The following is a 17,192-nucleotide window of genomic DNA, read 5'->3' as shown; positions in this document are numbered from 1 at the left end:
GTAAAAGAATATATTTAATAGATGAGTGATTATCATGACACTAATATCCTCAAGTAAAATGTAATTCGGCTTTAAACAATAAGTTTTGGAGATTATGAACAATTAGCATACATTTAAAAAATACCACTTATACTCAGTATGTACTATTACAACATAAAAAAAAGCAATTACTTCAATTACCACTTTAAAATTACCTCAATTGCCACTAAAAACACAAATAAAATAGTCATATATCCATTGCTTGTTATTTTAATCATAAACCCCTGTTCTTTAGATACCTTGAAAAAATCATTTTTTCAAACATTTATTCAACACACAGCCACTGAGGACCTACTATGTGTGAGTCAGCAACGTGAGAGATATAGAGACAAAGCATGGTCACTGCTTTCAGCTCTCAGGAAGCTTACAGACTAAAGAAGGTAGGTAAGCATGAAAAAAATGTTTCAGCTCTAAAATATCTGTTACAGCAACATTTTAGGATAACAAATAAAGGAATAATCAGTTTCACCTAAGGAGGCTTTAAAAGGTTTCCTGACAGAACAACATTGGAATTTAGCACAAAGGGAAAGAAAACACACTGTTTACGCTTAACTGTCAATAAATTACAGCTACCATTACTGTTTACAGGCACTTCACAAATTCTATTTCACTTAATTATCACAACCACCCTTTGGGACCAGCATTTCATAATGAGAAGCCAACAACGTACAGGATAAATAACTCGCCCAAGGTCACATATCTTGTAAATGGAAGGGCCAACAATGAGTCCAAGTCTGCGTAACTCGATATTCTTTCCACTACACCAGGCTGCCTAAGCTGAGTTCTAAGAATGAGTAAGATTTCAATAGAGAAAACAGACAAACAACACAACAGACAGATGAGACATAAACATATAATTCATAAATTATCTTAGAGGAAAAAAGAACCACTGTCCTTGGAATATATACATACACATATGGGATATATATATTTATATATATACACACATACTAATAAAATAAAAGATATAATGATATAATAAAACTAAGAAATTTATGAATTACACTATGATTAAAAATTCCATACTCAAATCTACTTGTTTAAGAAAGAGATTGTTCCATGATTGAGACCATAAGGAATCTACATTAAGATTTCAAAAATGTCTAATTTATAAATCCTTTAGTCACCAAACACAGTCATCAATTAATATTTTTATCAAGCTTAACCCATTAATTAAAATAAATTTAAGACAACATACAAATAAATGTAATATTTCATTACATTTCTACTTTAACACTTCTATACAATTCCACTGTATAAAAAAAGTTTTCTTTATTATCATTCCCTTTTTAAGCATAAGAATGTTGTAGTGATAAATATTAAACATGGAGTTTGTAACAGGAAATGAATTTAAAATAATCAAACTCTACTTTTAACATCATTTGAGAGGAAAATAAATTCTACCTCTGCATTGTGCTTAGTTGTTATTTCTAATTTTTCTTTCTTAGCCCGATGGAGTTTCTTTCTGAGATCAGCAGTAATATCCAAGTCTGTTTCATTTTTAAGCATTTGTTTTACATCAGATGAGGCATTCTTCAACCTATAAAATGAGATCATAATAAAATATAATGCTCATTAAGTATATTTCACTACACTTCTGATAACTTGTTCTTCAAAAAACACAGGGAACATGATATGGTCCTTCCTCTAAAGAAACTTACAATCTAGTAAAAGATGTGAACTGCAAAAGCTAGGTAGAAACACAAAGCAACATATGACTAGAAACAAAACACTGTCCACTGGGAAACCACCATTGTTCAATATTGGTACTTAAAGACTTTCTGATCCTATCATGAGCTAGATAGTTTTGGAAGACATTGAGTTCTTTCTTTTTTACCTTTTTAAATAATACATTTCACTGATTGCAAATGTAATACATATTATAAAAAGAAAAAGTATAAATAAGAGAATACAGATTCCTGCTTAAAAATGGCAGACTAAAGCACTCTACTTTCTCCCCAAAATTAAAATTAAAATTGTAATTAAAACAACAGCAAAGAGGATTTAGAAGTATAAATCCACAAGGAGAAAGAGAACAGAAGATGAGACAATAGCAATAAAATACTGGAAGCTGGAAAGCAGGTGGACAAGTGGTAACTGATTTACGTAGGAAAGTTGAATTCAAAGCCAACAGTGGGGAAAGCAACCTAATTTACAACAGAGCCAAAAAAAACTCAGTTAATTGGAAACACCTTTGAAAATGGGGTAAATGTAGAGCAGAAAACAGGAGAATTGGTTGAAAGTCTGCAAAAAGAAATAATGAGATCCTCAGATCCTCTACCCTATACACCACACAACTGGGTACTGATCTCTTCCGCACTCTGGCAGAACACGAGAGGTTTATTCCCTGGAGAGGATAAAACAGAAGGTCTCTGGATCAGATACAAACAGAGCAAGGGCTCCATACTAAAAACAAGAGGCTCAAGTAAAAAGTTATATTTATATAATAAATGAGAGCCCTGGTCTTCTAACACTTCTTGTCTGCCAGAACAATGGCAGCCAAGCAGAAATGGGAAGGGTCTTCCCTGGAGAATCTAACCAGCAAGGTGAGAAAGACCTAAAGATGCTAATGCCAGCGGTTCTCCAGCAAAACAGCTTAACCATATCACCCATAGAGAATGCCACAAACACAAAGCCTCACATACTGAGCTTCCAATCATCTTTTTTTTTTTTTTGCTGAGGAAGTTTAGTCCTGAGCTAACATCTGTGCCAATCCTCCTCTATCTTGTATGTGGGACACCGCCACAGTATGGCTGACGAGTGGTGTAAGTCTGTGCCTGGCAACCGAACCCACAAACCCCAGGCCGCTAAAGCAGAGCACACTGAACCCAACCACCATGTCCCGGGGCCAGCCCCCCAATCATCTTTTCAGGCCCCTACTTTTAAATATGAACAGGCAGCCAAGGATCACCAGATATTAGGAAGCATCTAATACGAAAGACAGAGACCAACTTGGTGGGGGCCAGGAGAGGTGGAAAAAGCCCTCAAAGTCTATGCAGGGGAAAGGTAACTTTAAAGAGACAGAGAGAGAGAGAGAGAAACTAACATTAATATCATCAGAAAAATAGGAAAGAATATAACATCCAGAAAACAAAACCTGGATGTGATAAAAAACAAAATACTTGGAGAACATAAAAAAGATCTCTTGGAAATCAGAAACACAAACTAAGAAATGAAAAATTAAATAAATAAATGTAAAGAAAAATCTCCCAGATGCCTAAAAAAATTCCAAGGAAAAATAATTTCCAACTTAGAATCTTATGCCCAACAAGTTACCACTCAAAGACGAGGGTACAAGAAAGACTATTTCAGATCTGCAAGGTATTAAAATATTTACCTCCCATGACCTTTCTCAAGAGGCTAATGGAAGATTTGCTCCACCAAAATAAGAACCTAAACTGAGAAAGAGAAAGACATGGAATCCCAGAAGCAGGATATTCAAGACAAGAAAACAGAAAAGGGATTTCCAGGATAGTGATGAAAGAAAACACCAAGTGACGACTGTGCAGCGAAGCCCTGAAACGGCAATCTGTCCCAACTGCACTGGCCGAAGCCACCAGGAGTGATTTCTGTAAGAAGAGGAAAACAGAAAACAACAGAATACTTCAACTGTCTGAACATAGTGAGAGATTTATACAACTCGGTTAGAGTATGAAGTTGAATTCATGATTAAGTTCACAGAAATTAAGCGAACTAAATAATAAATGAGACGATTATTAAATCCAAGAAAAACAAAATGTACAAGAAAGAAAAAAATGTTACTAAATACTACCACATGGCTCAACTGGGAAGTTTTCATAATTACAATAATGTAAACATTGAATAACTAATCTAAGCGACAGTACAATATCACCGTATGTGGAGAGGACAGAAAAGGGCGGCATGCGTGAATGAAAACTAAACTATGATCTGCAGAGGGAAGTCAGCAGATAATGGCAAAACCTGGAGAACCAAATAGCAATATAATAAAATTTTTTCAGAGATATAGATTTAAAAAAATCATCTCAGAGAGTGGAAAATGATTGTTTCTAGGGAACAAGAAAGTGATCTGTCAGAAGGAAATCAGTACTGCTATTTTCCTAACAGCAGTGAGTAAGCCTTGTAGAACCATTAGATTCTTTAAATAATGTGCATATGGAACTTTAATTTTTTTAAATGACTAAAATTAAACAAAATCAATGAAACCAAAATTTGGTTCTTTAAAAAGATCAACAAACTTGATAAACCTTTGGCTAGATGGACAAAGAAGAAAGAGAAACGACTCAGTTTATAAAAAGAAAGAAAGAAAGAAGGAATGACACTACCAACTTAGAAGGATTATAAAGAATACTATGAACAACTTCATGCCAACAAATTAGACAATTTAAATCAAATGGATAAATTCCTAGAGAGACAGAAATTACCAAAACTAACTCAAAAAGAACCCCAGAAAATCTGAATAGACCTATAACAGATAAAGATATTGAATTAATAATTTAAAAAATCTAACCACAAAGAAAGCCCAAGTCCAGATGGCTTCACTAGTAAATTCTACCAAATATTTAAAGAAGAAATGATACTAACCCTCACATTAGAAGAGGAGGAAACACTTCCCAACTCATTCTGAGTCCAGCATTACCTAATACCAAAGTGAGACAAAGACATCACGATAAAGGAAAACTATAGACCAATATCCCTCATAAACAAAGATGCAAAAAATCCTCAACAAAACATTAGCAAATCAAATCCAGCAACATCTTAAAATGATTACACAACATGACCAAGTAGGATTTATCCCCAAAATAGAAAATTGGTATAATGTCTAAAAATCAATTGCTGTAATATATCATTTTACTAAAATAAAGGTCAAAAATTACATGATCATCTCAATAGATACAGAAAAAACATTTGACAAAATCCAACCTCCATTTGTGATAAAAACTCTCAACAAACTAGGAATACAAGAAAATTTCCTCAATCTGATAAAGGGCATCTACGAAAAACCTACAACTAACATCATACTTAATGGTGAAACACTAAAAGCTTCCCACAAACAAAGATGTCTGCTATGAATACTTCTACTCAAAATTGTACTGGAGGTTCTAGACAGTGCAATCATGCAGACAAAAAAAAGGCACATATGTTGGAAGGGAAGAAGTAAAACTGTCTTTAATTGTAAAGGACAAGATCCTGTAAGAATATCCTAAGAAATCCATTAAGAGACAAAAAGACTAGAACTAAAAAATAGTTTCAGCAAGGTCACAGAATATAAAATCAATATAAATAGATAAAATTCAATTATATTTCTTTATACTAACAATGAACAATCCAAAAATGAAATTAAGAAAATAATTCCATTTACAATGACATCAAAAAGAATAAAGTAGATCTAGGATTAAATTTAACAAAAAAGTACAAGATTTCTACACTGAAAAACATAAATTATTCTTAAAAGAAATTGAAGACATAAATAAACAGAAAGATATTCCACATTCACATTCACGTATTAGAAGACTCGATATTATTAAGGTGGCAATTCTCCCCAAATTGATCTACAAATTCAACATAATCCCTACCAAAATCCCAGCAGGCTTTTTTTGCAGAAATTGACAAACTGACCCTAAAATTTATATGGAAAGGCAAAGGACTCAGAATAACCAAGACAATCTTGAAGAACAAATGGGAGGATTTTCACTTCCTAATTTCAAAACCTACTATAAAGCTACAGTTTCAAAACAGTGTGGAATTGAATTAAGAATAGACATGTAGATCAACGTACCAGAACTGAGACTCTAGAAATAAACTCACACACATATGGTCAATTAATCTTCAACAAAGGTGTCAAGGCAATTCAGTGAGGAAAGGATACTCTTAAAAACAAATGGTGCTGACACAACTGGATATCCCCATGAACAAAGATGAATTTAGACCCTTACCTCACACCATACATAAAAAGTAACTTAAAATGGAGCACAGACCTAAACAAAAGAACTAAAATTATAAAACCTCTACAAAAAAACATAGGAGAAAAATCTTCATGACCTTAAGTTAGGCAAAGATTTATTAAATATGAAACCAAAAGCACAATCCATAAAAAAGAATTGATAAACTGGACTTCATAAAAATTAAAAACTTCTGCACTTCAAAAGACATTAAGAAAATGAAAAGTCAAGCCAACAGATGGGAGAAGATATTTGCAAACATATATCTGATAAAAGACTTGTATCCAGATTATATAAAGAACTCTTAAAGCTCAATAACAAAAAGGCAAATAACCCAATTTAAACATAGGCAGAAGATCTAAACAGTCTTGCAGCAATGAAGATATACAAATGGCCAAAAAAAGCACATGCAAAGATGCTCAACATCATTACTCACTAGGAAAATACAAATTAAAATCACAACATACCACTTCATACACTCTCAAATGGCTATAATCAAAAAGTCAGAAAATAACAAGTGTCGGCAACGATATGGAAAAACCAAAACCCTCATACATGGCTGGTGGAAATGTAAAATGGTCCAGCCACTTTAGAATACAATTTGGCAGTTCTTTAAAATATTTAAATTTAAATAAATTTACTCTACAATAAAATAATGTTGCTCCTAAGAATCTACCTAAGAGAAATGAAATCATATGTCCCCACACAAAGACTTGTACACAAATGTTCATAGCAGCATTATTCATATTGGCAAAAAGTGGAAACAACCCAAATGTCCATCGACTGGTGGTATGATATACCAAAATGTGGTATATCATACAATGGAATACTATTTAGCAATAAAAAGAAACAAAGTACAGACACATGTTACATGATAAACCTGACCAATATGCCCAGTGAAAGAAACCAAACACAAAAGACCATATATTATATGATTCCATTTATATGAATTGCTCAGAAGAGGCAAATCTATAGAAACAGAAAGTAGATTAGTGGTAAACAGTAGAGTTTAAATAACTTCATTTATCCAGATTCTACAATTCTGAAGAGTAATTTAGCCATTAAAAATTATGACAGATGTGTATTGATGTGGTAAGATATTCTCCCCAAAACTGAAAAGGCAGGTTACTAAATAATGTGAAATATTATTCTAATTTTTAAAATATATATTTATAGGTTCATAAGAAAAGGTCTGGACAAGTATATACCAAAATATTATCTGTAGTTATCTCGTAGTGGTAGGATTATAAGTAGTTTTATTGCATTATTGATTTGTATTTTTTAATTTTTCTAAAAATATATGCATTATTTGCACTAAAATATATATATATATATATATATATATATAGGTACACATATAAAATAGAAAATCAGAGCAAGAAGGAATCTTGAAGATCCTCTATTCAGCAGCTTTTGAACCATATTCTTCACTGTGGTGGTGGAGAACAAGCTGATAAGACCTCACTCTTGACCCTTGCAACATTTTATAAAAGAAAAAGTCATCTTTGAGATGAAACTTTGGCAAAGGAAAAAGTTTATATTTTATTCACCTATTCTCTATCTTGCTCCAGAAAGAATTTAAGGTAGCTTCTAAAGGCAGGTGGAAAATGTTCATACAGCAAACCCTATTTATAGGTAAAGTACATGTTAGTCATGGTACTTGCCCCACCCACACAGGCTTGCTGAAAAGGCGGTCTAGATCAATTCTTCTCACACTAAATATGAGCAAGGACTACTCCCCCCGACCAAATGACGCCTTTGTAAAAGACATTTAAAATGGATTACTAAAAAAGAAATTTTAAAAACAGGTAAAACACAACCCCAAGTATTTTATTATTAGATTCAACAAACAGAAAATACTCTGTTCCATGATCATAAAAGTTTCAAAACACTTACTTTCAATTTCTGTACTTATTTCTTTGTAAACCACGCTTTGGGTTGCACTCTCCAAAATGGTTTTGTTTTATATTACAGACTCAGGGTTTTATATTATTCACATTAGAGTGGAATAAACCACAGGCAGATATCAACAGCACCAAAAAAAAGACGAGCAATAGCAATTCTTGGAGTATAAACTCCCAGTAGAGGAGCAGTTAGCAACACAAGCTAAAACTAAAAGAACGCTTGAACGGAAGTCGTGAACTAGAGTTGGGACAACGAAGAAAGAAGAGGAATTAGAGCCCCAGAGATTATGGCAAGCCACAGTTATGACCACTCAGAAATGTGAATAAGCAGAAATATAAGAAGAAGAAAAGATTTAGAGAAATGGAAGAGAATATCAAGTCTCTAGGGGCTGGGGAAAATACAGACACTGGCTTTTGTGGACTGAGTTAACAAAGGAGAACAAAGAGCAGCACAAAGTCTCCAGATGCAGTTCCAGCTCCTATGAGGCATCATTCCTGCTTCTCCAGTCCCAGGAAATCTCTACTTCCCTCACCAAACCATGAGAACTCTTACAGTCAGCCCCTCCAACCACTTACTTCTCCCTGTTCCTCGCAACCAAAAGCATTCCTCAACTAAACAGAGAGACTGGAGGCTTACCTTTGGGCATCACCAGTGGCATTACTTGATGTGTTTAAACTCATGATACGTCTTCCAACTCTTTCAAAATACTCCACTGTTTCTTAATGGTATACTTCGTTATTGATGATTAAAATTGTCCAAGATGTCTGTGGCTTAAAGGTTAGATGGGCTGAAGTCTGTTAAAATAGTCAACAATAAAACACGGTTATATATGTGAATCCTGACACTATGGGTGATTTTTCTTTTGTTCTTCAACTTATTTGTATTTTTTAAATTATTGTCTAATAAACATGTAAATACTTGTATTTTTAAAAGCTACGATGTTCTATTTCTTTTAAAAAAAGATTAGAAGCAAAAATGACAAAATGTTGTAAAGATGTTCCTTCTTCTAAGAACAAGTTAATACTATCAGATTACTTTAATTTCTCAAATAAAAAGAAAAAATTTTGTAATAAAATAGTGACAAATTGTTCTTGAACTGGAAAAGGAATATGTAGTGCCTATCTCTAGGGCACAGAATTCAAATAGAAAGAAAATGAAGTCCAGGGACGTTTTTGGGTCCCCAGAGCCTTTTTCATAAATGAGAGATTTGTAATGCAATGTTACAATCAAAGAGTCCAAGGTATTCCCAAACAAAAGATTTCACAGTAATTTTCAAAGGCCTTCTCCCAAGGAACCAAAGAGGAAGAAGGAAAAAGGAGAGTATTTGTCATTTACACTGGCCTTCTCTCTGGAACTCTCTTCTATGGGAGATACTCCAAATTACACCAACCATTTAAAGTAAATTAGTTTACTACAGTATGAAGGAATCTCTGGGTAAACATTTTAAACAGAGAGACAACAATAATTAATTAAGTCCAAACAGACACAAATATCAAGATCCTATAAATGTCTCTTGGTATCCCCAGTAGAAGGCCAATATCCTAAGAAAGACCAGGAGCTTTGGACTCAGAGAGACGTGAGTTAGGATTTCAATAAGTATCTTACAAGTATGTGGCCATGGGCAAGTCACTTAAACTCTCTGAGGCTGTTTCCTCAACCATAAGAAGGGAATAACTACATCAACCTCATATATTTGAGATTTAAATAATATATACAGCACATATGCAGTGCTCAGTCACTGTTAGTTTCTATTACTGAACACAGAACCCTGTGAGAAAACACAGTGATCCCAAATAAAGGAAGGGAGTAAGAGTAGGCGGTACTTGGGGTGATTTGGTCTTGGGAAAAGATGTAATAAAAGAATTGTTTAGTGAAATTGTGGGTGTACAGTGATACCTTGAAGACCAAAAAAAAAAATGCTAAACGGTTCTGTCCTTGCTCCCAATAAATAACCATCAGAGAGATCACTGAAGGAAAAGGACTCAAATAAGCCAAATGAGATGTAGACTCAATCACAATTGCTGAGAACTGACTAACGGCTCCTCCAGAGAGATACCAAGGGATCTTTAAAAGTCAGTGATTCATGTAGTATAGTAGAATAGTCTGACCTAGGACAAAGAAGATGGAATTTTTATCAAGGTGGGGGGGGAAAGTCCCATTTCTCCAGGGACCTAAAAGACTAAGTTTGGGAATAGTGACAAACAAATACCACTGTCATTAATTTATTGAGCGCCTACTACAGTGCCAAGCACTGTACTCGGTACTTTATATACAGAACTCTGATCCTTATAACACTGCAATGTAAAGATCATCCCATTGTTCAACAGAGAAAACTAAGACTCAGAAATGAGAAGTAATTTACCAAAAGTCACATAGGCACAGGACCAAGATTCCAACTCATAACTATCTAACTCTAAAGTCCAAGCTCTTTCTGCAAGGCCACTGTTGATACAAACAGCTGAACCATAAATCATCTTACCTGAGGTTTATTATCCTCACTTCAATTAAGGAAATTCATCTGATTCAGAGAAGCTAAATGACTTGCTTAAGGCCAGTCAGCTACTAAGTGGAGGACATTAAGGACTCAACCAAGCACTTCTGAAACTGAGTCCCAAAATCGTTTCACCTTACCACATGCCCCCAAAGGTCAGACTCCAGAGAAACTGCCTTCAGAATGGAAGTAAAAGAGTTAGAACCTAGAAGGAATGGACTCTTCTACACTTAAGAGTAATGTCCAAGGCTCAAAAGTACGTATATAAAAGATTTTTGTGAAAAAGATTAAATACATACACACACGTGTGTGTGCATATGTGTCACAACAGGCACAAACAGAACCTCTATTTACCTCTCAGGAAAAGAATTTACATAGTTAGGGTCTTAATAATGTCTGTTGTTTTTTGTTTTGTTTTTATCTTGGGCAGATAAGTACAGGAAGAGGTAGTTTACCAAATTTTAATATAGATGTTTCAATAAAGCTAAATTGAAGAGAATACTCATTTTTCAGTGCATTATTTTGGTATCTAACATCTCCAAATCTGAATTGTCTTCTAGAGAGAAAGTGTCTTCTACAGCTTAGGAGCAAATTTCGTCGATTTCCAGATCATTGTTGCAGATAATGTAGTAGGCAGATGGTCTCCACCATCTCTGCCCCTGGTGTTTCTCTCTTGTATAATACCCTCCCCTTTTCTGTGGGCAGAACTTGACTTGCTTCTAACAAACAGAATATGGCAAAGGTGATGGGAATGCCACTTCCATGATTACATTATGGTATATAAGACTGTCTTAGCCGACTAAAGTGACAATCTCTTGCTGGCCTTGAAGAAGCCAACTGCCATGCTGTGAACTGCCTGTGGAGAGGGCCACATGGCAGGGAACTGCAGCCAGCCTCCACCCAACAGCCAATAAAAAGCTGGATCCCTCAGTCATACACATGTCAACAGGAAATAAATTCTGCCAAGAACTTGAATGAGCTGGGAAGCAGATTCTTTCCAGTCAAGCCTTCAGATGAGAACACAGCCCAGCCAGCACTTTGACTACAGCCTAGTGAAACTCGAACAGAAGGCCTCCCTAAGCTGTGCCCAGACTCCTGATCTACAGACACTGAGATAATAAATGGGTGCTGTTTTAAGCCACTAAGTTTGTGGTAACTTGTTATATAACAATACAAAACTAATATGGATAAGAAGCTTGAAAATGCTCTTGCAGAGTTAAAAAGAAAAAAAAAGAAGTTGAGTGACAGGTAAAATACAAAAATGGGTTCTCACACCAGCCCTGCCTGTGTATGTCTTTTATAAAGTCTCTTTGTTTTTCTATAGTTTAATTTCCTTATTAATTGAAATGAGGGAGTTTGTAAAAATCCTATCTAAGGTAACTAAATAGAGAAACCAGAAAATCATGGGCAACATTTATAACAAAAAGAACCAAAAAATACAAATGAATAAGGGCAAACCTCCAACAGCCACAAAATCTGCATGGGAGTACAGGTGTCTACAGATCAGAAAGCAGAGGGAGATAACAAGGCTGCATTTAACAGAGCTCCCAAAGAGCCAACAGATGTTTAATGGAAAGCACTGCAGGCCAATTTGAGAGCAGCACATGAAACTGAGAGAAGCCTGCCCATTCCAAGAGCTGACACATGAAACGGGTGTAGGTAAGAGAGTCTTGAAAGGGTTGGTACAATCCAGCCTCGTGAACTTTCAAAACTGACCTGCCAAGGTCTCCTTCCCAGACAGGGGCCCACACTAAAGAGAAACTGCTGGAGATGGAATCAAAATTGAGCAGGACAGGAGAAATAAAGACAAAGTAAAGAGATGGCCCAGACCAAACTGTAGGAGGAAACAGGGCCAGGAAATCTGAGAAAGTAAGCTATCATAGTTTTTAACACTCACAAAATACAACACCAGACAGAATCCTATGAAGTTAGAAAAGCTTTCCAGAACCTTGTCCCATTTCTCAAAGTTCAGATAAACGAATCTTCCATAAAAATAAGCAAAAGAAAAGTAGCACAGTCAAATCCCATACAACGTTAATGTAAGAAAAAAAGAGTAAGGAGCAGAATAGAATCCAACAAATGAAAGCATGACAGAAAGACATGCCCATAAAACAGATGAAAACTATCACTTACTATGTCAAAATGAGCTAAAAGACATTAGCAAAATGGTATGACATGAAAGAATAGGAATCAGAATTAGAAAAACTCAGAAATAAGGTGACAAAGGTCAGAAAAAATTAGAAATAAAAGAAAAAATCATTTCAGTAATGAAGACTAAATTAGAGGGAACATTGAAAATAAACAGACATGACAAAAATGCCTTAAAAGATATAGGAAATGAAACAAAGGAAAAATGTTTAAATAAAAAAAAAATTAAGGAGATCAAAAGAGTTCAAAAGACAGTGACAAATTACTGAAAATAGGCAAAGAATAACCAACATGCAGCTAACAAGAGTTCTGAATAAGAAGATCAAAGCCAGGAAACAGAACAAACACTAAAAACTGTAATTCAAGAAAACATTTTGAAAAACAAACTACATATCTGAGAATACTGACCCGGCACAACCAACACAAAGACACATCCTAAGATAATTACTGGACTTTAATAAAAACTTGTACACAAATGTTCCCTGCCACACTGTTCACAATAGCCAAAAAGTGAAAACAACCCAAATGTCCACCAACTGATCAATGAACAAATAAAATATGCAATATTATTAAACCATAAAAAGAAATGAAGTATTAATACATACTACAACATGACTGAATATTGAAAACATTATGCTAAGTGAAAGAAGCCAGACACAAAAGGCCACATATTGTATGCTCCATTCATATGAAATGTACAGAATAGGCAAATCCATTAAAATAGAAAGTAGATTCGTCATTGCCAGAGGGTAGGGAGAGGTGGAATTGGGTCTGACTGCTAACAGGTACAACGTCTCTTTTTGGGGGTGATGGAAATGTTCTGGAATTAGATAGTGATGACTGCTGTACAACATAGTGGATATATTAAAAAATATTGAATTGTATACTTTAAAATGACGAATTTTATGTTATGTGAATTATATCTCAATTTTTAAAATTCATCATCATAAAAAAAATCCCATCTATAGTCTCCTTTAGCAAACTCTTATTCTCCTGACATATTCTCCTGATATCTTATTCTCCTGATATCAGCTCCTGACAGCACTAGGGTTCAAGGGCCTACCTCTGTGTGTTTTAGGAGGATTAAATCAATGAAGAGCCAAAGTTAGGTCTGTAGCTGAACTTAAACTACCACGGGGTTTCTATGCTATTGACCATGGCAGAGAAGATGTGGCAAAATCTCCCTTTTCATCCACCAGAGTGAAAAGAAAGCAAAGAATGATGAGGAAAGTCAAGCAGCTAAGTACAGTAACGAAAATGTCAGTGGAACAGGAAGCCAAGTCCAAGAACTGCAGGGTCCCCACATAACATGTGTTCCTAGCTTTACCTGAAACTTCCCTATGAAAACTCCACAAGTTAAATACTTGGGCTGATCTGTATGAGTAATTAAAAATTCCTTATGATACGCGATCAGTGGCAGCCTTTCTCTTCTTCAACATCTGTGTAACTCTGTAAACAATGCTTTCCACTTGAACATATTCAATACATCATTATCTATAAACAAATTATCTGATACCTCAAACCCACTCCCTGCTGTCACCATTCCAACTATGACAAACATCCCTTCTCCAGGCATGGTGCTAAGAACTTTCTGTAGATTACCTCATTTCACTCTACACTAACCCCAAGGGAAGATACTGTTAATATTCCCACTTTATACCTGAGTAAACTGGGGCTTAAAAATATTCAGAGTCACCTCTCTAGTAAGTGACAGAGTCTTCACAGAGTCAAACCCGAATTGGCTGACTCCAGAGCTCTGCTGTGTGCCTTGCTATTGGCCTTCAAGACATGGCTCATCCCCCGCCAGGGGGCACGTGAGACCTCGCTGGTCAGGGAGGCACTTCTGCGCCCTGCTGCAGATTTCTTAAACACAGATTATTCTTCCCCCTATCCAAACTAACTACAAGTTAGAGTCTTCTTCATGAAAGATGACTCAGACCTCCAGTGGATTCTCAATCCAGATGGCACTTCCACAGGCTTGGGCCAATACCAGGCCATGGTATAGCAGCAGTGGATACAAGCAGGGTTTAAATCAGCTTTTTATGTTAATGAACAGATTAATCTTCTTTTGGTAGTGGAGTTGCACTGTTCTCGCCATTCTTACTAAAACAGATGAGGGGATGGTATGTACATCATTCTTCAATAAGAAGTCTTTCAGAGGGGGTCAGCCCCATGGCCTAGTGGTTAATTTCGGTGAGCTCCACTTCTGCGGCCTGGGTTCAGGTGTAGGCCCAGGCGTGGACCTACACCACTCATCGGCGGCCATGCTGTGGCAGCCACTCACGTACAAAATAGAGGAAGACTGGCACAGATGATAGCTCAAGGTGAATCTTCCACAGCAAAAAAAAAAAAAAAAAAGTTTTTTAGAAATTGGTCATAGACCAATTGAGGCCAAGGGACCAAGGATCTGGACATCCTAGGAGTAAGTACCAGCCAGAAAGACAATTCTAGTCTAGATTTCAGAGCCACTGCTGGTACAAAATTTTTCTGCCTCACATCTGAGTCCTTCAGTAGGCCATCCAGAATGTACTCATCTCTCACTGTGGCTGCACAGATCAGGGGAAAAAGGAGGGGGCCATGATGAAAAGATAAAAACTACTATTATTGAGCACTTACTACATGCCAGATACTGCACTAAGCATACCTGATCTCACTGAATCCTCCCAATAACCCTAAGAGATTATGCCCATCTCACAGATGAGAACACCGAGGCTCGGAGAGGTTGAGTAACTTGCATAAGGTTGAGTAACTTGTATAAAGATACTCAGTGGAAGGGTTAGAATTCAAACCCACAACCAGCTGACTCCTAAATCCACCTTATTTCATAACACTGTGCTGGTGATGTCTGAAGAGTTACATATTTCACCTTTAAAGGGGAATATTTGCTTCCTTCATTAAAACAAGACCAAGACAAATGGGCTGAGACAAAGAATTTTAGAATTAAATGGGACTTTAGAGACCAAGTCCACCCTCCTTATCTGACACATAAGGAATCTAACGCCCAGGGAGTTTAGGTGATTTGCCTGAGGTCACACAGCTAATAAAAGTCAGCCAAGACTAGTGCAGAAAGCTCCAGACTAAAGCTACTCCCTTCATCTTTCCTCTTAGCAGGCTGCACTGCCTTTGTTTCCTCTTCATTTCATGGCAAATCATGTTCATTTCCTGCTCTACCACTGTTTTGCTGTTAGTAGGCACTAACTGTTCGATAAAACAAGTGACAAAACGATAGGTTCTTTTCTCCAAGATTATGGGAACAACTATGAAACATCGATGCATAATATATTCAAAAGATAGAGACACCAGGCCGGCCCGGTGGCACAAGCGGTTAAGTGCGCATGGTCCAATGCGGCGCCCGGGATTCACCAGTTCGGATCCCTGCCGCACACCCATGCACTGCTTGGCAAGCCATGCTGTGGCGGCGTCCCATATAAAGTGGAGGGAGATGGGCACCGATGTTAACCCAGAGCCAGTCTTCCTCCGCAAAAAAAAAAAAGAGGAGGATTGGCAGATGTTAGCATAGGGCTGATCTCCTCACAAAAAAAAAAAAAAAAGAGGCACCAACTGAAATCGCCTCTCAAGTAAACTTATGCAATATCATTTGAGATCTGCTTAAAATGAAAATATATGTATTTGACTAAGAAAATATCATAATGGAATAAAGAACAGTCAAAAGGAGGCTCCACTTCTGCAGAAAATTTACAACCTCGGAAAAACTCACGGCCGACTTTCCTAAGTCTCTTCAAGTCCTGGAGGGTAAGCAGTAGATGCTACAGAAGACAGCCTAGCACAAGTCATTCTTCCTTTTAGCAAACATTTACACAGCGTCTACTGTGTGGCTGGCATTTTTAAAAAGGCATGGAAAAAAGTGGTCCTTGTCCTCGAAGGACGTACTGATTTTCGCGAGGGAAAGAGCCCGGCTAAGAGTCTCAACCTCAGAAGCTCCAAGTCCAGGCCCCCTGGGTCCTGCTCTCTGGTCCCCACTCAGCCCTCTGGGTACTGCCGCAGCGGTTTCGGGCTAGGATGCTCCAGGGATATCTTCCTCCAGGTGGGCGGAGAGGCCCCGCCCAGGGAGCTGGAGGCGTGTCCCCACAGACGACGCAAACTGCCCCAAGGACAGCGCCAAACTAACTCGGGGTCCCCCATAAGTCTCACTGAAGCCCCCTATACCGTTCCTCTCAACACCTGCCCGCCAAAGTCGTTCGCCTCGAAGCCCCCACACCCGTGGTTACCTCAGGGGGCTCCCGTGGTCCAGACCGCACACCCAAGACCCCAGAGGCAGCTTCAAATCTCAGTGGTGGAAACAGGCCCAGGCCGATCGCGGCGGTCAGAGCAAAAACTGTTGGAACCCGACGGACTCTAGGACCCGGGGACGGGGAACGAATAGCAAAGGGGGACTGGAGGGGACAACCCCAGGGAGGTGATGTTTACAACGGCCACTTCCGGAGACTTGACTTCTCTCAGAGACCTTCTCAGACTTGCGCCCGCCTCCCGGCCCCGCCCCGGCCCGCCCCCTTCCTCCCGCCTCCCGCCTCCCGCAGCCCGCGGCTCCAGGATACGCACTCGGAGAACGCCGGGCTCCGATTGGAGGAGCCGGGCCCGCGAAACTACGGCGGCTTCGCTGGAGGGCGAGCTGGCGCATGCGCCGTTGCTGGGGAGCGGCGCGCTCGCGACCGCGCGCGGTCCCGCGC

The 17,192-nt window shown here is 37.6% G+C and overlaps 1 protein-coding gene across 3 annotated transcripts in view; it reads right to left on the bottom strand.

Annotated features, from left to right (window-relative positions):
• CCDC171 (coiled-coil domain containing 171) overlaps nt 1–16,938 on the bottom strand; it is a 300,588-nt gene extending 283,650 nt beyond the window's left edge. For 2 of the 3 annotated variants that reach the window (XM_058565834.1, XM_058565832.1), the window contains exons 1-3: nt 16,734–16,938; nt 8,502–8,659; nt 1,444–1,579 (exon numbers count right to left, since the gene is read on the bottom strand). In XM_058565834.1, the coding sequence (XP_058421817.1) occupies nt 1,444–1,579; nt 8,502–8,545 (180 nt within the window). In that variant the 5' untranslated portion in view covers nt 8,546–8,659; nt 16,734–16,938. Of the gene's footprint in view, nt 1–1,443; nt 1,580–8,501; nt 8,660–16,207; nt 16,600–16,733 lie in introns of those variants that run through there. The other variant, XM_058565833.1, reaches the window with a different exon arrangement.
• Between the last annotated feature and the right edge of the window lie 254 nt (nt 16,939–17,192).

Source organism: Diceros bicornis, chromosome 22 (genome assembly GCF_020826845.1).
Source record: "Diceros bicornis minor isolate mBicDic1 chromosome 22, mDicBic1.mat.cur, whole genome shotgun sequence".
Taxonomy (NCBI): Eukaryota; Metazoa; Chordata; class Mammalia; order Perissodactyla; family Rhinocerotidae; genus Diceros; species Diceros bicornis.
Note: the sequence above shows the minus strand (reverse complement) of the source record. Positions and strands in the feature narration are given on the sequence as shown.